The 25,141-nt window shown below is 38.1% G+C and overlaps 1 protein-coding gene across 2 annotated transcripts in view; it reads left to right on the top strand.

Moving 5' to 3' along the window:
• LOC149179730 (putative alpha-amylase 2) overlaps positions 1-12,616 on the top strand; it is a 284,569-nt gene extending 271,953 nt beyond the window's left edge. For both annotated transcript variants that reach the window (XM_089415780.1, XM_089415781.1), the window contains 2 exons: positions 11,614-11,712; positions 12,082-12,616. In XM_089415780.1, the coding sequence (XP_089271906.1) occupies positions 11,614-11,712; positions 12,082-12,273 (291 nt within the window). In that variant the 3' untranslated portion in view covers positions 12,274-12,616. The remainder of the gene's footprint in view (positions 1-11,613; positions 11,713-12,081) is intronic.
• Positions 12,617-25,141: the final 12,525 nt, after the last annotated feature.

Consider the following 25,141-nt stretch of genomic DNA (forward strand, 5'->3'; position numbering starts at 1 on the left):
GACCGATTCTTTGACAATGTTTGAGTTTCTGTTTTTGTTCAACTTTCTCATGGATTTTTGATGTTCCCTGATCAAGAAATCCTCCACTGATAAACTTGATTGGTTTTGAATAATCTGGGATATGCAAGTTGTTGTCATCTTTTATATTGGATTTCCTCCCACGGTTTGATAATTGGCTTGGAATAAGAAAGTTGAACTTGATCATGGACAACTTCTACACTTGAAGTTGTATGGTTGATTGGCTTGGAATCATCATCTTCTTCATTTGAATTTGTATTGTTAAAAGGCTTTGAAACATGACCCTTCTATTGCATCTCATCATGTTGTAGTTGTAATTCAAGTTGGAGAAATTCAACGGTTTCATGTGCATAGTGTAGATGTTTTTTGATGTCAGCAAGAGTCGCTTCGCTGATTTTCACCATGTCTTCAATAGTTGATAGGATCAAATTGTTTAGAAACTCTAACAATTGAAGACTTTGCTCCATTTTAACTCGTTTGCTTGAACTCACTCTCGCTTGATTTTTCAAACTCGCTCAGTTGAACTTGTTTGCTTAAACTAGCTTTCTTGAATTTCATGCTCGCTTGATCTTAGAGGGTGTCGGCTACCACCGAAAATGCACCCAAGTTAACAATTAGATGACGAGTTCAAATGACTTCTCTTGAAAGAACTCAAAAATGCACCCAGTAAACTTACAAAAAATGATGATTTGCAAGTTACAATACAATTCAATTTCAATTTGATTTGACTCTTACAAAAATTGGTTGCAAGTGCATTGTTCAAAAATTGATGCAAATGTTCTTGATGTAGTTGCTTGTTGATGTAGATTTGTCTTGAAATGCTAATGATTGCTTGAGTTTGTTCTTTGCAACTTCTTAATTATGGGTGCTTGAACACGTGTTTTGCGTGTTTGTCCTTACTTGTAGCTTCTTTATTACGGATGATTTAAATTCCTTGAGTGTATAGTTGTATGATGAAAATTTGAAACTATAGTGTCAAAATTAGAGACAAAATACCATAAGCCTCCAAACAGAAAATCATCATCGCATGCTAACAAAGTGTACCTACGATCCCCTTATTCAAATTTTGGGCAGATCTAGGACATTTCAACACCCCATACAATTTAAATGTGATAACTATCCAAGCCTTCAAACAAAATATACCCTTAGTACTCCATTATTACATAATCAACTTATGACTCCAAAAAACATTATTACAAAATCAACTTATGACTAAAAAAGCACTTATCACTCCCAAAAAAATATTTTTATGAAAATCTACTTATCAATCTTTTTTAACCAAAGTAACTTTTTTTGGGTCAATATATTAAAGTCACTTTATAAAAGGTTATTTAATATGCTTTAATTTTATGTTTCTTTAAATTGTATGCACTTAAAAAAAACTATAAAGCTTCATAAAAATATGAAGAACCCACCATTAACGCATCCGCGTTGTTGATCTTCTTTTTTCTTTCGTTAACGCATGCGGCAGCGTCCATGATATACACACATGTTCTGCGTTTTCAAGGTTGTATAGAGAGCAATACCAGAATTTAATGTTCCACGCAACGCACCATACCAAATAAGAAAATCAGAATTGCACACATCAAAAACTATCAATGGCTCTCGGTCGTTGGAGGATGGGCCCTCCAGAAGAAAATGGAGAAGCACCATACCAAATAAGAAAATCAGAATTGCACACATCAAAAACTATCAATGGCTCTCGGTCGTTGGAGGATGGGCCCTCCAGAAGAAAATGGAGAAGATTGCATTCACTGCAACAACCTCGACAAGAAAATGGAGAAGATTGCATTCACTGCAACAACCTCGACAAGATCTGTCAATTTCTGATCTTATCCATGGCTCCCACATCCAGAACATGAGTCTTTCCTGTTTTTTTCCTTATTGACAGGGCTTCAAAACCACGACGAGACTCCACACGGAGATGTCTCGACGTTGTACGCTGGCTCTGCCTAAGATCAAATATTCCAAACGCAGGTCTGCAGGGATGCCGATTCACGCTCATCCACGCTGACTGCGAGTGGTTCAACACTCTGGGCATATGCATACCACAAACTATGCAACACTCCTCTGCACAGATTTACACTCTACGGTTCGACTGCAATAGTTCAGACGTCTCATGCTAATGATGTCTACCTCCTTGGTCAAAAGTCCTTTGTGCAGTGGATGAACGCCCTATCAAGGCCCAAATATCTTTGTTCAATCTGAACGATTTAACACTTCCTCAAGACTCAGATACATCTTTGATCCAGATGTGTTGACAATTTTCGAGACTCAATTTGGCGCCGCACATCGAAATCTGGAATCGGGTTCCTTTGCTAATGCCTGCTTGATAATACATTTGGATGCCTCCGTCGATCCTTGGATTCATGACGAGGAGTTCTCTTAATTCCATTAACTGACATGCCTTTGGAATGCTTGCATAGCCACAATTTTAATGCTATTCGAGCCCTCGGAGCTTAACGATGGACCTGTGCAACTTGAATACGTAACTTTTGGCCGTGCTTCGACTTACTGGTTCTGGAAAGAGGAAGGTGGGTTGCTGCAACAACAATCAATGATTCTCCCTGCAATCACTGTTCTCCTACAGCGCCACTGCAGATGGCTCTTCACAGAACCTTTCAGAGCTTTCACACAAAATTTAACTGCAACCCCACTGGAGAAATTAAACTGCTCCACAACGAACAACAGTGGCTCCAACACCTCAACAATGCACATCTGTGCAGGTCAACACATGCTCTAGTTTTTTTGCTCTAGACGGTCAACTTTGGAGACCTGGGCTCATATCACAGCAGCCACACCAAACGCAGACACCACTCCAATTTGTCGTGCAGCCAACTCCTCCTCTAACAGCAAATACGTCACACATCTAGCATAAACAGTCTTAAACAAACTCGGTCTTCCGACCCGGCACATAACTCAGCAATCCACAGAGAGGTGACAAGAAATACTTGGGAGCCGCCTAATAAACAGAAGAGCAGACGAACTCTTCTTGCTCGATTAAAATGAGAGGTCTCCACAGAAAAATCGTGATGTCACGCGGCCGAGGTCTCAGCTGAAATAAAACGAACGGCTTGGCTTCGGCTCTTCGTAGACCCGTTCGTATCCTGCCACTGAGAATTCAAAGGTGGTCGAGGGCAGATGGGATTGAAATGCCTGGTGGCAGGCGGTTCCTTTGGACATGCGTTATTCAGCTCACTACGTCGACGATCTTGATCTGGACATGCGTTATTCAGCTATGACAACGCGTTGACTTCCTATTAAATCAACTTTGCATCTCTGGTCAAATAAACTCGACAACAAACGAAACTTTCATTCATTTAAGTGTGAAAGTTTTACAATGGCAAGGTGCTTTATCCCCTTAACAGTTCAGAGAACATATATCAGCCTTCAGGTGTATACCAATCTGGGTGTGGCAAGTGAGGTGTAGAGTACAAACTCTGTTTATATAGAAAACTCAAAACAAGACCAGTGCACGATACACTGCTACAGACAAATGTAATATGGTCTAGGAACCGAACCAGACAATGTTAAAAGTTGGTCCCATCAAGGGGAACAGTGCGCAGAAAAATCTTCCGAACGACGAGAAAATATACCAGAAAACATGCAGGATGATACTCCAAAATTAGATCTCAAAGTAGTCTAGTGATCGCTCCCAGCCATCAACCTCCAGCCCGTATACCATGAAGTCAGGGGAAGAGGAAGACCTCGTTTGGAAAATGCATTGGCCAAAGTGTTTTGTTCCCAGTATATGTGCTGAAAGGTCACAGTGGAGAAGGTCGTCAGATCACTGGTTTGTTGCATCTAGTTGCACAGTGAGGGAACCTCCAACGAGTGTTTCCCCTTAATCCAATTGATCACTGTCAGTGAGTCACCCACGATCAGAAGATTGTTGACTTCCAGCCATGAGGAAACTTGCAGTGCACCCCATAAAGCTATCAATTTCGCTCTGCAGTTGTCACCATCACCACCATGCCAGTGAAAGTGGTAATGAGTTGTGTGATCAAGTGAAAGGTAAACCCCACAGCCACAAATGTCCCCCGAGGCAGCCCCATCAAAATGGCAGATGGGGAAGATGTTGTCTAAATCAACCAGTGTGATGTTCCTTCCAGGATCCAAGTGTATACAGGGGCCGACTTCTTGGAAATATTCAACAATGTTCAATGCCACCAGTTGGACATGAGGTTGTTTATCTTCGAAAATAAGCATGTTTCTTGCTCGCCATATGCCCCATAACACATATAGTGGGACAGTCCGGTGTGCCTTAGCATGTAGAGACCAAGTGGTGAAGCAGTCCATAATCGAGACAGAGTCACTGGGCATAGGGACACCAAGAAGTATGGAGACCTCCGTCCAAACAGCCGCAACAAAAGAACATTTTATGAATAGATGTGTGCAGTCCTCTGAATCCAACCCACACATGGGACATCTGTCGGGGCCCATGAAGCCCTTCTCAATCAGCCGGTCCCAAGTAAGAATACGGTTATGTAGGGCCAACCATGAGAAGCACTTGATCTTAAGTGGGGCATTCCACTTCCACCATGTAGCAGTAGTAGCAGCAAATGGCAGTGATTGAGAACAAGAAGTGATGTGGGCATATACTTCATTGACCACAATGCAGTCGGTCGCAACATGTCCCCCCCACACCAGTCGGTCTGAGCGTAGAGTGGGATGGATTCCAGCCATGTGGAGAGAGTGGCGGTATTCATCCCATTCCTCAGCCAGTTGGTTTGGTAGGCCAATCTGCCCAGCATGTGGCCAAGCAGGAGCAACGTTTGGGAGACAAGCCCTGTCCCAAAGATTTTCCAGCGAAGTGATCCCTTGTGTGTGTAGAAAATGAATCAAGGGTGTTGTAAGTGTATGGCAGCCATTCATACCTTTGATGACATCTAGGCCGACAAGAATTTTGCTACCATCCCCAACCATCCACTGCAAGTTGTTGCATAGCCATGGAATTGCCCAACGAAGACTATGCCAAACAATAGATGCACCAGGTGTAGGGGGTGCCCCAACAACCACCCAATCCTCTATATTTTTTTGTGCAATGTATTTGCTGAATATGATTTTCTGCCACAGGCCTCTAGTATAAAAAATCGTCTAGAGGGATGAGGCAAGGAGAGCAATATTGAAGCCTCAAGAGTCAAGGAGTCCCCAACCACCAAAGTTTATGGGTTTCGATAAGGTACATAAACTGACAAGGTGTATCTTTTTTTTGTTCTCTGTGCCAGACCATAAGAAGGTAGCAATGATATTGTCAATGTGGTGGATGATGGATTGTGGGATATGAAAGAGATGCATCCAAAACACCGGGATGCTCTGTAGAACTACTTTGATCAGGGTAACACAGCCTCCCAAGGTGAGCCAACGATGGTCCCAACAAGTTAGCTTGTTTTTGAACTTTGTAATAAGCCACTCCCAGTCATGGGAGAGGTGTTTGTTTGGTTTCAAAAAACATCCCAGGTATTTGAAGCCATCAGTCATGGAGCAAATATTTATCCCAAAAGATGCAGCAATAGCCAAGATTATGTCCGAGCCTTGGTCATCAGTGATTAATTCTGTTTTGGAGGAGTTGATGACTAAACCAGATGCCTTTCCAAATTTGTCAAATATCTTGTGGAATGTGTCCCATTCTGTGATGCACACAACACATCATCAACAAACATGAGGTGGGTCACCTCACAGTTTCTTGAGATTTTACAACCAGTAATTTGTCTAGATTCCTTCATGGCGATGATACTTCTACTGAGGGCATCCATGACCAGTATGAAAAGTAGTGGGGATAGAGCACAACCCTGCCTGAGTCCCCTGAAAACTTTAAAGAAATCTGTAGGTTCGCCGTTGATGAGGACCGCCATGGAAGTGGATTTAATGCAAGCCATGATCCACCGAACATGACAGTGCAAGAATCCAATCTTGTATAAAATCATTGTGAGAAATTCCCAATCAACATAGTCGAATGCATGCTTGAGATCAATCTTCATGAGACAAGATTTTAGCTTCTTGGATTTCACAAAATGAATACTCTTGAGCAATGGCATCAACATCCTGGATTCTCATGTTAGACATAAAACCAAATTGTTCCGACGAAATATATGGTGAAATAATCTTCATTATCCTATTGGCTAGGAGTTTTGACATCATTTTATATACAAAATTGCAGAGAGAAATTGGCCAATATTCAGAGACAAGTAAAGACTTTGATTTTTTGGGAATTAAGGTAAGAAAAGTAGAGTTGATGGCACCCGGAATATGTCCATCAGTTCTGACAGTCTCAACCATTTTGACCAGCTCAGAGCCCATCAAATCAAAAAAATGTTGAAATAGTTCGATAAGCCAGCCATCGGGGCCAGGGCTCTTGTCCTTGGCCATCTCCTTGATGGAATGTATTTGTTCATCTTCATTAGTAGGAGTGTCCATGATTGCTATGTCCTCATCGTTGAGTATTATCGGCAACAAGTCCACCAGATCCATTTTTTCTGTGATGTAATATGTTTCCTTGTCCAAAAATTGATGTTTGAAATAACGATAAGATTCCAGTTTTATGTCTCTGTTATTGGACAGAGTATTCCCTGAAGCATCTAGCATCTCCTAGATGGAGTTTATTTGTCTCCGCTTGGATGCAACACGGTGAAAAAATTTTGTATTGCGATCTTCGCCTTTAATCCATGATAGCCTACTTTTCTGTCTCCACTCCTCTTCTTGGAGTTTGAGAATTTTATCCCGCTCGAGTGCTAAGTCCAATATTGCATGTTGTTGTGAAAAGAGAAGTAATTTGAAAGAATTAGATCTGAGAGATGTGCAATTTCGACTTCAATAGAATGAAGCTCATTTTTCATGTTGGATTGGCAGTTATATATCCAGACTTTGAATTCAAATTTGAGCCGCATAAGCTTGTTCTAACCCTTAGTATAGGATTGTTTATATAATTAGCGGTAGGGACGCACCATGTTAGATGGACTAAGGACTGGAAGTCTGGGTCATTTATCCACATTGTGTTGAATTTGAAAGGTAGATTCAGATGGTCTAGTTCATCGCACCATTCCAGTATTATGGCATCATGGTCAGAGATATCTGAGAAAAATGTCCAGGAGTGAATCTGGTGCATCTGGTGGCACGTCTGGGAGTCCACAAAGAATTTTTCTATTCTTTTTTATATACCCTCATCCCCAGAATGTCCATTTCTCCAAGTTGGGCATAGAGGGATCGATGTTATGTCCCTGAGTGATTTGTGTTGGAATAGGTCTCTGAAATGTCTAGCCAATGGGTCAGGTTTGGCCTTTTGTCCCCAGCATTCCATAGACCCCATCATGAAGTTGAGATCTCCTGCAATGATCAATGGTTTGATGTCGAGTAGCCCAGATTCGTTGGCCATATTCGAGAATGTTTTGCAGTTGGAGTATGGAGTGTAAATGTTCATCATCCGTATCCTGTGATGGGATCCTTTGCGGTGGCTAGTCAAGATGATGCCCATGCATGACCTGTATGCTTGTAAGTTGTAGATGTTCGGGTCCCAGATTGTAGCTAATCCACCAGAGTTGCCTTGTGAGCTGGTTGCACAGCCGTGCCAGTTGGGACACATCCGAAGAAGTATCTTTGTCACCATTGTTCCCTGAATTAGCACAATAGTGGGTTCTTTTGATCTAATACCATGTTCCAAGGACCTTCTGGTTTGGGTAGATCCTAGGCCCCTAATATTCAGTGACATGATTTTCATTATGGGATGGAAGAGTCGGGGAATGGTGCTCTAAGGTCCCGAAATTGTGAAGCCTCAATAGAATCATTTGATCCATTTGACGGTCCAGGATCAAAATATGGATATAGTGTTTCTTCCATTGCCTCTGCAAATCTATTGTTAAGGTCTGTGCCCAGTGTACCACAAAGGGAAAGGCTTTTGTATCTAGTCCCTTTCTTCTTTTTTCCAGATGTGCCCGAGCCAATGTTCCCTTCTTCCTCCATTGATACATTGGCTTTCCTACTTTTTTTCTTTGCAGCTAGAGGGACGATGTCCAAACCTGGGAATCGATGTACAACTCCGATACTTACAGTTCAACTCACACTCCAGCGCAGTGGCTCTCTCTGATCTGTAGTTCTCAACATATCGCAATTTGGTTCAATGCAACTTGTTTTCCTCAATCATCTAGCGGCCTCCATGCCAAGGCAATCTTACAGAGTGTACATCTTTTCGATCCATCACTCCTTTGTTGTTATTTCCTCCTTAAGTCACTTTAATATTGGATACAAAAAAGTAACCTTCTTCTGAAATTTAGCTACCCTTTGTGCAAGATATTCTTCATGCCCTTATGTTCGAGAACCTTGTATCACTGTCAAATCACTGCAAGCTCCAATGAACTGCTTGGTAATTTAAGAGCTTCTAACGATCATAGAGGTTTTGGCTTCAACTTCTACTAACAATCCAAGCTGGTTATTGGACTATATATCAGTTTCCATGCTGAAAAACATTTTACTTCCCACACTTGCAATTTTAGCTTACAGATATCGGCTCTGTCTACATCAACTGAGCATACTCCTCCTGGTCACATGATTGGCTCTCATGAATTTCTCCCTTCACACCTTTTCATGCTGGATGCACACTCTTGGAAAACGATCTAACTATTTGCTTCACCTTTCAAAGTCAAGGGCCACTGGTTATGGAAATCTATCACACAACAACCTCAACGACAGTTTAAATAAGCACAGATCCAACCTAGCACTCTGATACCAATTAAAGGATTTACTGAAAAATAAAGAGGCAGAGACAACAAAAACAGAGACATGGCAAAAAATGCCTGTAGCCTCAATGTATATTGTATATACAAATAATGAGAATGATACGATATAAATACATCAAGATTATGTCTCAAGATAGTTCGTCTATCTTGGACACACACTCACTTTGGTTGAGTGAATATCTCAACCATACACCAATTTAGGAGCCTAACTAGTTGGAGAGAATCTCTCAACCAACTAGACTTAAACAAACTCCCAAGTTTGAGGAACAATCTCATTCTATAATTGACAAGTAGGAATTATTCCAAGTTTAATAATTTATTATTTTGGACTTATTGATTGTTTTACGAGAGTGTAAGGCTAACAAGTAAGTTTGGATGCCACTGATATTCAGATTGTTTTTCAACTTCAAACTTGTTTCCTTGCTCCACAGAAACATAGTACCTCAGGCTTTTTGAATTGTACTTTGATGCTTGCCATATAGAGAATGAAATGATTTGGATGACATATAATGTTTGATCTATGAGGTATGGACTTCTTCATACGTCTTCAACTCATTATGTCAACTCATAAAACTCGGATGCCTTCAATAGTATTACCACAGAGAGAATTTCAGATGTCTTAGATAGTTCAGTCCTTGATTATTATTTCTAGATGTCTCTGCTCTTTATGATCTTGACTTCTTAGGGCTTCTCCAACAGTGCTCCTGTCTTTACCATGGCTTTGATACCATGTTGAAATTCCAATGCAAAGGGGGAATTCATTAACATGGTAATTACTTGTGAAGTTATTTAGTGTTCTACTTCTGTTTTTTCCTTTATTATTCATCAACCAATTACCATTCGAAACAAGAAAATAGAGATCATAGTGCACAAAAAACAAGAGACTCTAGAAATTAGGCTCCAAGCCAGGGCAAAACCCTCTAAGGGGGAAACCCCAACAACAATCCTTCTCTTATAGAATCAGATCAAAATGAGATATCCAAGACCAAGACCAAGACCCAAAACTGCCACCAAAACTCCGAGTTTAGCCCTCCTCCAAGTTACCTCCAAAGTCAAAAGTCAACATAGGTCAAACTGGTCTTCCTAAAATTTCGCTCCTGAATTTTTGGTCCTTCCTGAAATCTCGCTCTTGAAATTTTGGGCTTGCAACTAGATCAAAAGTTCGGCCTTTCCTCATATAAATTCTTTCTCCTGTGCGAGCTCTTCCTTCCCTTTTTCTTCGTCCTTTTTTTCTATTAGCTAGGTGCAGAAGATATGTATGATGATGGAATGTCTTCCAAAATGATTGAACTGTCCTCTATATATATCTGTCTAGGAGGTCGAATGGGTGGCTCTTGGAGGCCTAGGGCAACTTGTTCCCAAGGAGGGCCGACTTGACAATTTTGGTGGACTTTGACTCAATATATATATTTTTTTTACGAAAGTCCAAATGGGACTTGACTCAAATACATTTCTTCTGACTCAAAATATTTTCTTTTTGACTTTTGTTTTTAATTCTATAAGCATGAAGAACATGCTTTGACCAAAATAAAATAATAATCATGAATATAATAAATACATGAATAATTGTTTTATATTACATTATGAAGAGCAACACTAGTTACATTTTCAACACAGAGTGGTCAACTAGGTCAAAGGTCACAAGCCGGCCTTGAAATAACTTTAAAATAACCAAAAAAACCCACACGTGGGAGAAAATGGTCCCCACCATGACATCATCCTCCAAAATACGCAATAACGTATAATGAATTGGTGCAATAGTCGAAGAGTGTTCCCCACTCCAAGGAAGTCCCAAAATGCATGTGTACATCTCCAAAAGGCCACCATGTGTAAATCTCCTTTCCCGCATTGCAAGTCTTATACTGCGGCAGGCATGGTATAACGCGTTCAGTTTTGCCTGGGTATTAGTTTGTCTTTGACCAAAAATTTATGATGTTTATCGATAGTTTAACTTTAGGAATTCAATTTTTATTATTTTATTATTATTATTGAAATTTATTTATTTGTAAGGTGATTGGTTGAGGTCTTATTATGGGTTGTTTAATAACTTCCATTTCTATTAGTTACTAATTTTTTTATTTTTAGTTTTATTTAGCTTTTTTTTTAATTACTAATTTTTTGTTTTTAATTTTATTTCATTTTTATTTAGCGTTTTTTTTTCTATTATTTCTATTTTCATGAATTATAGTTTTTTCACAATAATTTCAATTTAATGTGACTTATTATTATATTAAAAACATATTTTAATAAATTAAATCTATTTTCATGAATTATAAAATTTTCACAATATTTTCAATTTAAGGTGATTTATTATTATGTCAAAAACATATTTTAATCAATTTAATTATAGACAATTATATATATTAATAAAAAAAACACACACATACACACATATATATGTATATGTATTTTAATACAAACAATATTAGTTTTTTTTTTTCTAGTTAAGACTAATCTAAGTACCCACGGGGATTTGAACCGGTGACCTATCGCAAGGAGTGCCTTAACAGTGCACCCATTCACCGTCAATCCAAAACCCCGTGGGCAATACAAACAATGTTAGTTAATCATATTTCTTAATTTTAATTGTTGGTGATGGCGCTCAACAATATAATATTTTATTAGTTGTTTTATTTTTGTGATGAAATCTTTGTCTTTGTTTTTTTTTTTTTTTTTCATTAAGTTATATTTAAGCTAATCAGCATGTACTAGTTACTATGTAACTTTATATTGTATACACAACCAGTTAGTTTTCAAAAGTATATTAGTTCTTGGATTTTATTATCCTATATTGCCGAATTCATTTTACTTGATTTAAGATTCTGTACTTTCCTATTCTAACACGTTTGAAACATTTGTTGTAAAGGGCTATGCTTACATCTTGACACACCCTGGAATACCAACAGTCTTCTATGACCATTTTTTTGATTGGGGAAGCTCAATACAAAACGAGATTATAAAGCTGGTAAGCAACAAATCCTCTCGTGTTACCAAACACACAATCTGATTGGATTGCAAGTGTATTGAGTGATGTTAATAATTTCTCTCAAATTTCGCGAATAGGATATAAATCATTGAGGCTTTGACAAGTTTTTTTTTTGAAAAAAAAAGGTAGTTTGGGATAAAAGTAATGTAATCGTGACATTATTATTGGCTATATCTATCTGTAGTAGATACGTTCATACAGTTCTCAGCTGTATAATATTGCTCTGTAAGCATGTTGAAGTCAGTCTTTGCTAGATCGGCTTCGATTTCTGTCTGCATTTTCCTGATGTCTGAGTCATGCTTATGATTTTCATTTAATTTATAATGCTGACAATGGATCTTTGCACAGATGAGTATTCGGAGAACACAAGATTTAAACAGCCGCTCTTCAATAGAGATTTTAGAGGCCAGTTCAACTGTTTATGCTGCAATTATTGGAAGGAAAGTTTGCATGAAGATTGGAGATGGCTCATGGTGTCCAAATGGCAGGGAGTGGCAGCTAGCTACTTGTGGTCATAGATATGCTGTCTGGCACAAGTAACATTGTTTTTGCATGTATTTCTAGTTGCTAGATACTAGTGTCTTGTAGTGAATTTATTTCTAGTGGCTAGATACTAGTATCTTGTAGCGAATTAATGTATGTCTATTTTTAACTGTGGAAATGAGATGCATGGGTACGATATACAGATTACATAAAATTTTCTACACGGCTATAGACCTACTCTAGAGGTCTATGTTATGAGCACATCTACGTTGAAAATTTTATCCTGGTCTTGAATAAAGAGCATGGAATCATATTGTGTGTACCTCAAAATCCATATGTTACCCTGCCAATGATGCTACTTGATATCAAATATATAGTATTGAAGATTACTATGTTGTCATTAGATGTAAAAGGAAGATCACTGTAAAATGTGCATTCAATATATTCATGGAAGGACATGTTTTAGTAGCCAATGATATCAAATATATAGTATTGAAGATTACTATGTTGTCATTAGATGTAAAGAAGATCACTGTAAAATGTGCATTCAATATATTCGTGGAAGGACATGTTTTAGTAGCCAATGAGATATTTACATGACTACAAACTACAAAATAGAGTGTGGACACGAATTACAACCTTCAGAACATGGTGACTCTCTTCTTGCTGCCCTGCCATATGGCCACGGGAAGCTATTCAGATTTTCTGTGCTTGAACGCATTTCTGAGTGGCAAGAAATGATGGAAGTATAAACCAGTTTAACTAAATGACTGCCTTCTTACATATTAGTATAATTGCCAGTGTGTGGACAGATGGAGATGTGCTACAGGATATCGGGGGGTAAATATTCTTTCATTAATGAATGGTCATGGAATATAATAACATGGTTCTCCTTTATACACCATGTATAAGTTATTTTACTAGTCGTACGTCTATGATATTGTTCATTATCTTAACGTCAACATCAAGATTCTTTAAGAGAACTTTTTTAACAACACATTGAGTGTTATCATCCCCTTAACACGAAATGCCACTTCTGTTTTAATGGTTCTTCATACAGAGTCAATTTTTTGTTGGGTAGACTCAAACAAATTTTTAAAAAAACTTGACATAATTTTCAAAATTCTCATTCCTAAATGCTCCTCTTCATAGAGTATAACTCTTGTATGTGCTCCTCCATTTTTTTGAGCCCTAGGGAGGATCCCTGAATTCTCAAATTCCCCTAGAACCATTTATGTCAAACAAACCTTTTTTAGTGCCTTCTTTGTTTTTAATCCAACTATCAACTTTGTCAACATTGGTATCATTCTTACCCTTCTTGTTAGTCTTATTATCAATTTTTTATTACTTCACCTTTTATTTTTTCCTTTCTTACTTCCTTAAACAGAGTCTGGAGATAAACTTGAAATGTTTCTCACAAGTCTTCTTGAGTTGGGTTTTGTGCTTAAGTTCGGGGACAAATATATGCATTATGTTAATAGATTCTCTTTTAGGAGATGATAGAAAAGAGTCATTTTATAACATGAATATGACATTTTAATAGCAACAGGTTGCTCCCATTATCTGAATAAAAGTTGCTGTGATCAACGAAAATTTGAGGAGGTTGTCTAATTGGTTGCAATTTGGGCCTTCAACGTCTCCAATTAAATGCACACACAAATTACACTTTGAATGAAAATATTCTTGGAGGAACACTTTGAACGTTGGAAGGAAAATAAAGGAAAATATTCTTGGAGGAATTGGACATAGAGGCCTTGAATGAGAAACTCCTCCATGCCATCATAATTTGTGAAAAGTAAGTCCACTGCAGATCCCAACTATATTTGTTTTTTAATTTCTTCATTGAGTGGCTAGGTTGGGTTCCAAGGAAATATTTGCAGGTATGTATTTGCACCTTCACTAGAACCTTAATATCTATCATCACCATAGCAACTATCATAAATAATTCGTTTTTTAATTTCTTCATTGGGTGGTTAGGTTGGGTTCCAAGGAAATATTTCCAGGTATGTATTTGCACCTTCACTAGAGCCCTAATATCTATTATCAGCATAACAACGATCATAAATAATCTTTGTTGGATCAATCATGGAAGTTGATCAAGAAGGTGAGAACAATAGCCAAATTTGGTTGCACAACTAATGGAAGTCAATATTAGAAGGATTCAAATATAGTTCTCGGAAAACATTGATATTTGTTTTTTATTTCTTATATAAGTGATTAGATTGGGTTCCAAGTACTATTGTCATGGCCTTTGCCATCATCTTGAGCCCCAAATGCAAGACCCATAGACAATTAGATCGAAGACAAACTGAAATACCAAGCCAATACATGAAATTCTTCAAGAGGTAGTGTTGTCACAACAACAATGTCACCACATATTCATACAAAAATACGGTTGCAACAATAAATTCACCACATATTCAACCAAAAACATGCCAGCAACATCAAATTATTCCACGGGCTTTGAGTCAACCAACAAATACACCTACATGGATTTCAATTGCAACAATCTCATGGGATGGGGAGCATTTAAAGAACAATATAGAGCATGTTGTTCCCTAAGATGTTACCCTTGTGGGAAATTATGCCAAGGCATCCACACATCACTTTTAGGTTCCAATATGGCTTTTGAATGAAAGGGGTAACCCTTATTTGATTTTTTAGAATGTTTTACTCATTGCCACATTAGCAATACCGCTGTTATATTCATATTTTAACTTGAATGATTTCCAAATTTGGAGAAAAATGGGATAGGTGTAAAACCATAGGGTTATAGAGTCACACCATCACCAACTTTATAAATTTGAATATTGGAAGATAGTGCAAATGTAAATAATATGTAGAGCATGCCACAGATGCCTTACCCGCTGTACATCTTTCTCCATAACCATGAGATAAAACTAATTTTTATAGAAGGTGCCTAAGATGTTTAAAGAAAAATAGATCTTTAAATGTCTGAGAGAATGACAATGTCATATAGATCTAGTTTGTGGGTTTTAGAGGGATCAAAGTCCATTCGCCCACAATGCTAAGATGGAAAAATATGTTGGGGGACTTTTAAGAACATTTCGATATCACAAGACTGTTGATTTCTGGTAGCATTGAATGCGCTCTAAGTCTCAAAATTTGCAGGGAGGCTTAGAGACATGCATTCTCCAATACCCAGAAATCATTTTTGGGAAATTCCACCTGAAGACAGTTTTAATAAAATAATTAATTATTTTTAATTGGACCCTAAGTCTAAACTTAGGAAATTAAAATAATTAATGGATATTAATCTAAACTGTGGATGTAACTTCTAGAAGAAGACAAGGATCAAGCCAAAATGATCTAAGCCATTGATTAGAAGTTAATATGGGTTGTTGGTTGTCCAACAGAAAAATATAAGAAGAGGCTTGAGGGGCACTTGGAGAACACACAACGGGGAGATCACAAGTTTGATTTTTTGAAGCAGAGAAGTTGTCGGAGAGATTTTTGATAGTGATCTTTTGTAGAGGGCTCGGGATAGTATCTGAAGGGAAATCTTTCACGGTCGGAGAATACTCAGCAGAGAAGAGAGAGAGAGAGAGAGAGAGAGATCCAATAGAGGCAGCGTAGAGCCAGAGACGTTGATGCAGAGCCACACAGAGGTAGCGTAGGCAGACGCAGAGGCAACGCAAAAGCCTTGAGGGAGTCCAAAATTTGTTGGAGGATTCGATTTTCGTAGCCGGAAGCTGTGGTGTGAGACCGAGAGAGCATAAGTCAGAATCTCAAAGGCAAATTGATCAGCCGAGAAGAGTGATGCAGGTCCTAGACAATGTGATGATGCGCTGACGTAGACACTGTGCATAGGTAGCCAAGGTTGTTCATTCAAGGGATGGATCAACTAGGACTCCCGGTGATAGTGTGAGGTAGTCTCACAAATCTCTCTGTCAGTGATATTCTCTATAATTGGATTGTTGGGAAGGAATCCAGAGATTGTATTCAAAATTACTACTGCATAATAATAAAACCCTCAGTTGCTGCACTGGTTTTCCCGCATTGGGTTTTTTCCAGGGACATTTGTCCAAAAATAACTATGTATGTGTTGTATCTCTTTCTTGTTCAGTTTTTTGTTTCCACTTATAATTTAAATGGTGTAGACTGCAGTGTATTAGTTTTGATATTTACTGTAGGAAACAGTAACTTGATTCAGAAATTAACAAGTAGGAGAAACTTAATTAGTTATTGCAGTAGAAATTTGGGCATCCAAATTTTCACATGGTATCAAAGCTGTAGGTGAAACAAGAGATCAATGCCAGAAGAGACCAGCGTTGAAGGAGGAAGGGAGTTTGAAATTCCTATAGAGGAAGCAATTCGAATCCCCTGAGGATTTGCATAGTCAGGCTAGGAGGGTAAGATTTTTGTGGTAAATTTCTCTCTGAGTGAGTCGACAGAGAGGTAGGATTTCCATATCGAGATTTGTCAGCGGCAGAGGGAGAAACACAGAAAAAGATTAGGTGAAGAGGGGTTTTTGGTGGGATGTAGTTTTCTACAAGCAGTTGTTGGGTAGAAAGACATCAGAGGGAAGAGAGAGACACAGTCGAGGGAATTATTTCTCAGTAGATTTTTGACCAAGGAGTCTGAATTCTCACTTGTTGAGCAACAACAAAGATGGGTAGATCTACAAGCTCTAGCAAGGAGTGCGTAGGCCAGTTTAGTGCTGCATGGAGAGGAGGCTATTCGACTTTTTCGATTGGCAGAGATGGCAGCCAGTGGACTGAGAGATCAGGGTAGGTTGGATGGGGCATCCAACTATGTGATCTGGAAGGCAAGGATGTCATGGCTTCTCGATGAGCATTTTCTCAAAGTCTACGCCGACAGCGTGGTAGCTGAGCCAGCAGATCCAGACCCGCTCAAGAAGTACAAGGGAGAAATGGCGAAGACAAAGAGAATGATCCTTGACGGAGTGAAGGATCATATAGTTTGTCACATCACTGGCAGAAACACTGACAAGGAAATGTGGGATGCATTGTTGACGCTATATCAGAGATCTTCCAAGTAGCGGAAGATGTACTTGGAGCAAAATATGAGATCTATGTAGATGCAGAAGGGGGAACGCATTGATCCATTCTTGCAAAGCTTCAGGAGACCCGAGATGAGTTGGTAGTTGTGGGGTCAACACCTTATGGTTTCGAGATGGTAAGACTGGCCCTAAATTCAGTATCTAAGGAATGGCAAGTCTTTGTCCAAAGCATCCTGGGCAAGGCGACTTTGCCAAACTGGGATGAAATGTGGGCAACTCTTAAGCAAGAGGAGCTGAGGAGGGACTTGGTCAAGTGTAAACTTGACGAAAGCAGTAGCAGTGGGTCGAAGCCCAAGGAGGAGGAAGAAAATGCAGCCCTCACATCCAAGAGGCAGTAGGAGCAATAGAAGAAGAAGAAAGAGGTATTAAAGATCAAATGCTTCAAGTGTGGTGAATTCGGTCACTACACAACATAGTGTCCTCTTAGGAAGAAGGACAAAGATGAGAAGCATGATTCGAAGGTTGCAACTGCAAAGATTGAGGAGGAGGAGTTTTCCATGACAGCCAAAGCATCTCCAGGAGGGAGATGGGGAGATTTAGAGTTGTAGTTCGAAAGGACTACAGATGGACAGGATCCTTTAGGAGTCCACCTCTCAGATCAATTATTTGCTACGAGAGCCCAAATCAGTAGTAACAGGATGGACAAGTGTCAGTTGGTGTAGAGGATTGCCGGAGTGACAACTACAGTGACTTGTAGTGCTAGAGACTGAGCAACGTGGAGCAGAGTTGGTAGTAGTGCAAATGGCATAGAGCAAAGGTCCGCAGCCACACAAAGGCTTCAGAGGGCTAGCGCAGAGACTAGCAGCAGTTAAAACTCCAACAAAGAGATGCATCATACTGAACACTTGTTCAGTAATTTGGGATGCTTTTCCGTTGATGATGCAGTAGCAACATCAGTTGGAGAAGATTGCAATGTAGATGTAGTTGGCAGTGGCAGTGCCAACAGCAACATGGATACAAAATTGAGAGGGAGTTGCAGTACGGATGCAGTGTTGACAGTGGCAGAGCCAACAGCAGTACAAATGCAAAATTTGCGCAGTAGTTGGTGCAAGGGATGTCAGAAATTAGCTGCGCAAAAAGGAGATGTTACAAAATAGAGTGATGCTCCAACAAGGTGCATTGCTAAAGCACATTCCTCGCAAAGAGGGAGTGTTGATTTCTAGTAGCATCGAATGTGTTCTAAGTCTCAAAATTTGGAGGGAGGCTTAGACACATGCATTCTCCAATACTCAGAAATCGCTTTGGGAAATTCCACCTAGAGATAGTTTTATTAAAATAATTAATTATTTTTAATGGGACCCTAAGTCTAAACTTAGGAAATTAAAATAATTAATGGGTATTAATCTAAACTGTGGGTGTAAATTCTAGAATAAGATGATGATCAAGCCAAAATGATCTTAAGCCATTGATTAGAAGTTAATATGGGTCGTTGGTTGTCCAACATAAATATATAAGAAGATGCTTGAGGGGCACTTGGAGAACACACAACGGGGAGATCAGAAGTTCGATTTTTTGAAGCAGAGCAGTTACCGGAGAGATTTTCGATAGTGATCTTTTAAAGAGAAGGGCAGGGATAGTATCTGAAGGGAAATATTTCCCGTTCAGAGAATACTCAGCAAAGAAGAGAGAGAGATCTAGTAGAGGCAACACATAGCCAGAGAGGTTAACGCATAGCCACGCAGAGGCAGTGCAGAAGCCTTGAGGGAGTTCCAAATTTGTTGGAGGGTTCGATTTCTACCGCTGGGAGATGGGGTGTGAGACCAGGAGAGCATAAGTTAGAATCGCAAAGGAAAATCAATCAATAGGGAATAGTGACGCAGGTCCTAGACAATGTGATGTTGGGCTAACATAGACACTTCCAGAGGTAACATAGAGGCAACCAGGGGTTGTTCATTCAATGGTTAGATCAACCAGGACTTCTAGATATTGTATTCAAAAATTACCGCTACGTAATAATAAAACCCTCAGCTGTTGCACGATTTTCCCACATTGGGTTTTTCTGGGACATTTTTCCAAAAATAATTGTGTAGATGTGTTGTATCTCTTTCTTGTTCAGTTTCTTGTTTCCTCTTATAATTTAAATGGTGTAGACTGCAGTGTATTAGTTTCGATATTTATTGTTGGAAACAGTAAGTAACTTGATTCAGAAATTTACAAGTAAGAGAAACTTAATCAGTCGCTGCAGTAGAAATTTGGGCATCCAAATTTTCACAAAGACATAAAAAATATGGAGTAACCATGTATGATGTTCAAAATTATAGAACATGGTCATTTTATTAAACCAAGAGAATACTAATCAACATCTTGAATGCATAAGCAATTATGACCTACATTCTTTCTTAGAAATTATTACTAATACAAATATAACTAGGCAAGGGGCCAAAGCCATAAATGTTTTAATTATTGTGCATATATGGTCTCCAAACACATTAGAAAGGGGGTCTAGCCATTAAATTATTTATGTCAAATATTTTACAATATTCATGTCCATTACATCAATAGGTTTGGGAAGCTTGGGAGATGGAATAGAAAAGGAACTTTATAAATCTCGAGAATGATTGAGGCATGGAATTGGTGGAAAAATCCTTTGTTAAGTACCTTGTTTTCCAATGTCTAAGCCCTATGATCCTTAGTTGGTTCTCACCACTAATTAGAAATCTATTGTTTGATCCTTGTTCTTAGGTTGCCATTTTGTTTTATGCTTCCCTATTTTCTATCCCCCTTAAAGTTTTTTACCTATGACTCTTTATCAAATTCATTCCAATCAAATGTCCATTCTCTAACTATTTAACGAACTACAAAAGTTCCACTAAATAGTTCCCCTCCATGTAAACAAAATGACATCCTCCTTCCAATTATCTTTGTAGGACATTATTTCATGGAGGCACTCCTTAGATGTTGTTGATTGAAAATGTATTACCCTAATTTTAACCCTTGGAATATATTAGATCAAATTATGTATAGATTGTAAATGCATCGATATAATGTCAGGAGTCATGCCATGTAAGCTTCAATAAATGACATCATGTGTAAATAATGTAAATGTATGGATCCCAGTGCATAATTCAAGGCCAAGGCTAGACCACTGAATTCTAAGCAAATAGATTATGTAAATACACAAATACAGACATGTGGCAGTCTTTCCATGGTCAACTAAATAATAATAAAAACAAAAACAACAAAAACATAATTTTAAGATCACATTTGAGTTAGACACCAAATTGGTGCATGATATGTCCTTGTTTGTGGGACAAGGGAGCCCTTCGTGCTATTGAGAAATCTAGGGCAGCTAGATTTGGGTGATTTCTCTTACTTTGGTAACTGCTTGTGATGTTCTTTTACTTAACTTGAAGTTATTTGTAGTTAACTTCTTGTTTACTTGATTATTATAGTGTTCTTATCATCAAACAACTACAAAAATATGAAAATCAAAAGAATAAGAAGACATAAAATATAGGCTGCTAGCCAAGGCCAAAACCTCTCCTCTTGAGAGGAAAACTAACAAGAAGTTTTCTCTTCTTATAGAATCTTCAAATGACGAATTCTAAGACCTAAGACCCAAGACCAAGACCCCTCCAAGACCAAGTCAACCTCTCCTTTTGATAAGCTGGCCTTCACAAAGTCAACCCAAGTCAAACTTGCTTAAACACTTCAAATTACGACTTCACTTTAGAAATTCGGTCACTACTTCAAGTTTGCAATTTTCGGCCTTCCTGAAATCACTGTAATTTTGCACGTGTGGGAGGTGTTGTCAGATTGTACAGGCACTGCGACAACGCTCAGGGCGGGGGATATCACTCTAATCCCTGCCCACTCTGTTCTAGTTGTTTCCCAACAACAGGCTATGGGTGGTAGTCCCTATGGAATGTGGTTAAGGAAAACAACTTGTTTGGGAGACACGGATGAGTGGCCTAGCCAATTGGTTAAATTCAAGCAAGATTGTTTATTAGATTAAATTTTAAAGTATGAGACCGATTCCTTAATGGAGTCACCAATTCTTGCTTATAGTAAATTGGAACCAAATGACTGGATGGACACCCGCTGTAAGATCTTGGTTATTTTTAGTTAAATGGATATTCTAGATGTAACATTTCCTTTGAATATTTTGAAGTTGGGCTTTAAGGTAGGTTTTGGGAAGGAGGTCAATAGGAAGCAGGCTAGGGCCTGATTAACGATACCTTCTGTTGTGCTCCTTGTCACCCGATGCCTTCGGCGCTGCAAAAACTATGGCTTTGACGACTGCAAGGTCATTGTGTTAACCACCAAATATTCGTCGAGGCCCCTCAAGCTAAGTGAAAAGGGTTTCCCTATATCTCTATCAACCTAGATTATGTTAGGAGGTAAATTATTAATGCAAACTAAATATAATATGCTTATGCAAGATATTGTGCGTGAGATTATCTTGAGTTAAGATTGCTTAAGTTACTTAAGTACTTATGTGAAATTTGTCTTAATGCAAGAGTACTTCACAATGTTGTGATGCAAACTTAAACAAGATGAGTGCTAAGAGATACAAGTGTAAATTTCAAGTAACCATCTTATCCACCAATGATTATTAACACAAGATATTATGTCAATCAACAAGATCAATGTCAGATTTTGAGTGCAAAGATGAGATTATCTGATTCCAAATGTTATGAAACCAGCTCACAAAAAGATAGAAAATATAGATCAACGCCTTAGAATTCAGCCTCTTCGAGGGGGCAACCTCCTTATTTTACATAAATGAACAATTCTTGGATGATACAAATGAAAATACCTCCTTTCTATATATAGGAGTTTAAGGGGTCATAATATAATCAGAGCCGACAACAATAATAATGTAAGGGCACAATAATAACAATAGTGGGCTTTTATGGGGCACAATAGTAACAATATGGGCACTACATGGGTATATCAATATAATATGGGGGCTGTACTAATAACAATAAGGGGTTACACTAGTAGTATAGGGGCCTAACATGCCCCTCTTATTCAAAAAGTGTTGTCCTCAACGCTTGAATAGTTCTTGATGCTTCTGTATAAAATTCTTGTCCTCCCATGTGGAATCTTCAGTGAGTAAGTTCTTCCACTTGATGAGATACTCTGAAATTGATCGATTTCATAGCTGTCAGGTTGTTGTTTCTGTGACTGCTCCAGGTTCCAATATGATTTTTCTTTCCTCTTCAAGTTCTGGCAATATTGTTTGAATTGGGATCTTCTGCAACTTTTGAATGAGTGGCCACACTTCTTCATCCTTCTTCTATTCATCCCTTGCTTCGTTTATCCAATCTAGTTGGATAATAGAAATAGCACAAAACAATGCTTCCACATCCTCATCCTTTCTTGAGAGTGCATATGCAACAAAATTTTGCTTCCCTTTTCTATAGATGATGTCAAACTCATAACCCAATATATTTGTGACCCATTTTTTTGTTCTTCTATAGATAATATTTGTTCTAAAAAGTATTTAAGACTATCATGATCCATTTTTACCTTGAAGTGTCTTCCCATTCAGTAAGGTCGCCATTTCTTAAGTGCATGTAGTATTTCCAACATTTCCTTCTCATAAATAGCTTGCTTGAGATGTAGCAGTGAAAATATCCAATCACCTACATCAAAACATTTTTCACTACAATGTTGATCTCCCTATTGTTTCATTCGATTTTACACCAAAGTGGCGTTATCCTTTAAAATTTGGAGAACTTGTTGTTGATGCTTGATGTGATCTTTCACTGCTTGAACCTTTTTCTTCTTGATATGTCCTTCTATATTGAGAGCTTGAGGAGTGGTAATTTCTTCCAATGCTTTACAATATGGTAGGATTCATTTCTTGATGTTCGATGTGATCTTTCACTTCTTGAACATTTTTCTTCTTGATATGTCCTTCTATCTTGATAATTTGAGGAGTGGTAATTCTGGCCAATGCATTACAAGATATGGTTGGATTCATTTCTTCTTTCTCGATGTGATCTTTCACTTCTTGAACCTTTTTCTTCTTGATATGTCCTTCTATATTGAGAGTTTGAGGAGTGGTAATTCTTGCCAATACAATATATGGTCGGATTCATTTCTTCTTTCTCTGGAGTTGGTTCCTAGCGTACATATTCTTATTTGATGTTTCTTGATTATTTTCTTCCTCCTCTTCATAATCTATGTAAAATAATTTCTTCTCAGCACACTTATGACTTTTAGTGCATTTGCTATCACAATTGTAACACAACCCTTTTTCTCTTCTCTTCCAATTGTGGTGGTGTAACCCCTGTAGGTTGTGGAAGGCTAGGAGAAACAACAATTCCATTATTATAGTTGTGAGGGGTAGACTTCCTTGTTGCCATAATTTTACTTTCCACTATGTAACAAAACTCTTTTACTCTTTCCAATCGTTGTGGTGTTACTCTAAAGAAGGTGTTTCTCTTTGTATCCTCATAATGTGCTATCATTTCCTCCGTGAAAATTGACCACGTAACAAGTTGTTTACGAGAACAAAGCCCTTTATACCATAAAAATTGATTTGGTTCTAAATATGAAAATGCAATACATACCTTTTGTAATAGTGGTACACCATGTAGATCAAAATATTGCTCCATATGAAGTATCCAATTTACCGGATCCTTGTCATCAAACTTCCTCATATCGTCTTTTCTTGATTTTAGGAGCCCGATCTTGAAACGACTATAACCCTGTAATTTCGGTTCTTCCAGTTCTGAAATTGCGACCTGCAGTAGCCCTCTATGTCCTCTTTCCAATGGCACTCATCTGATCAAATTTAGATTCTCCAATAAATAGTTGTGCACAATCTCCCAAGATGACCTGATTATAAACCTTTCCAGAAGAGCAAACTTGTAAGAAGTGCTACGTGTCACTATTTTGACCTTCGTATCTAAAAAATATACACAGGAAACTACAGTTCGTCCTCTTTCTTTAACTTCTGACGAAATTTCAATCTGATGCTCAAAACAAAAGTTATGACGATTTTCCTCAGGTCACTTGTTTGGAATGAAATTTGGGAGTCTGCAAAAAGGCCTACTTCCTCAGATCATATCTCCGTAAATATAGCGCAAAACGCTCTGAAATTTGGACCTGAGGTTCATAACGATTTCATCTCAAATGGGTTTTTATTTTAGCATTGGAAACATCACAGAGAAAAATTTATAGCACAAATGCCACGATGACCTGTTTGGAGAAGCGAAAACCTAGAATTCAAAGCTTTGATTCCAAATGTTATGAAACCAGCTTACAAAAAGATAGAAAAGATAGATCAACGCCTTATATTTCTACCTCTTCGAGGGGTCAACCTTTTTTACATTACATAAATGAACAATTCTTGGATGATACAAATGAAAATACCTCCTTTCTATATATAAGAGTCTAAGGGATCATAATATAATCAGAGCCAACATAACAATAATAATGTAAATGCACAATAATAACAATAGTGGGCTTCTATGGGGCACAATAGTAACAATATGAGCACTATATGGGTACATCAATATAATAAGGGGGTTGTACTAATAACAATAAGGGGTTACATTAGTAGTATAGGGGCATAACAATTTCAGAACTATGACAATTTATATCGGCAGTAAAAATTCCGAAAATTCAGACTTTATCAATGTTATAATAGTAGTAAGGAAACCACTTCAAATCATGAAATTTGCCTTACACATAAAACATAGAAAATCTCAATTACCAACAAATGTAAATTTACTTATTTAGCCTACTTTGTGATGATGTATTCAGTGATATTTCAGATCTGATTGTTTAGTTTACAACAGTAAACAACCACAGATCATCAAACTAAAGATGTCAAAAATAGATGGTCAATATGCCAAAAAATAGTAAAAATGCACTAAAACTCAAAATTTTCAATTTTTAGGGCTTTTAGGAATTATGATTCAG

This window comes from Pinus tabuliformis, chromosome 3_2 (assembly GCF_031772625.1).
Source record: "Pinus tabuliformis cultivar Carrire ecotype Pingquan chromosome 3_2, CPIR1, whole genome shotgun sequence".
In the NCBI taxonomy this organism is placed as follows: domain Eukaryota; kingdom Viridiplantae; phylum Streptophyta; class Pinopsida; order Pinales; family Pinaceae; genus Pinus; species Pinus tabuliformis.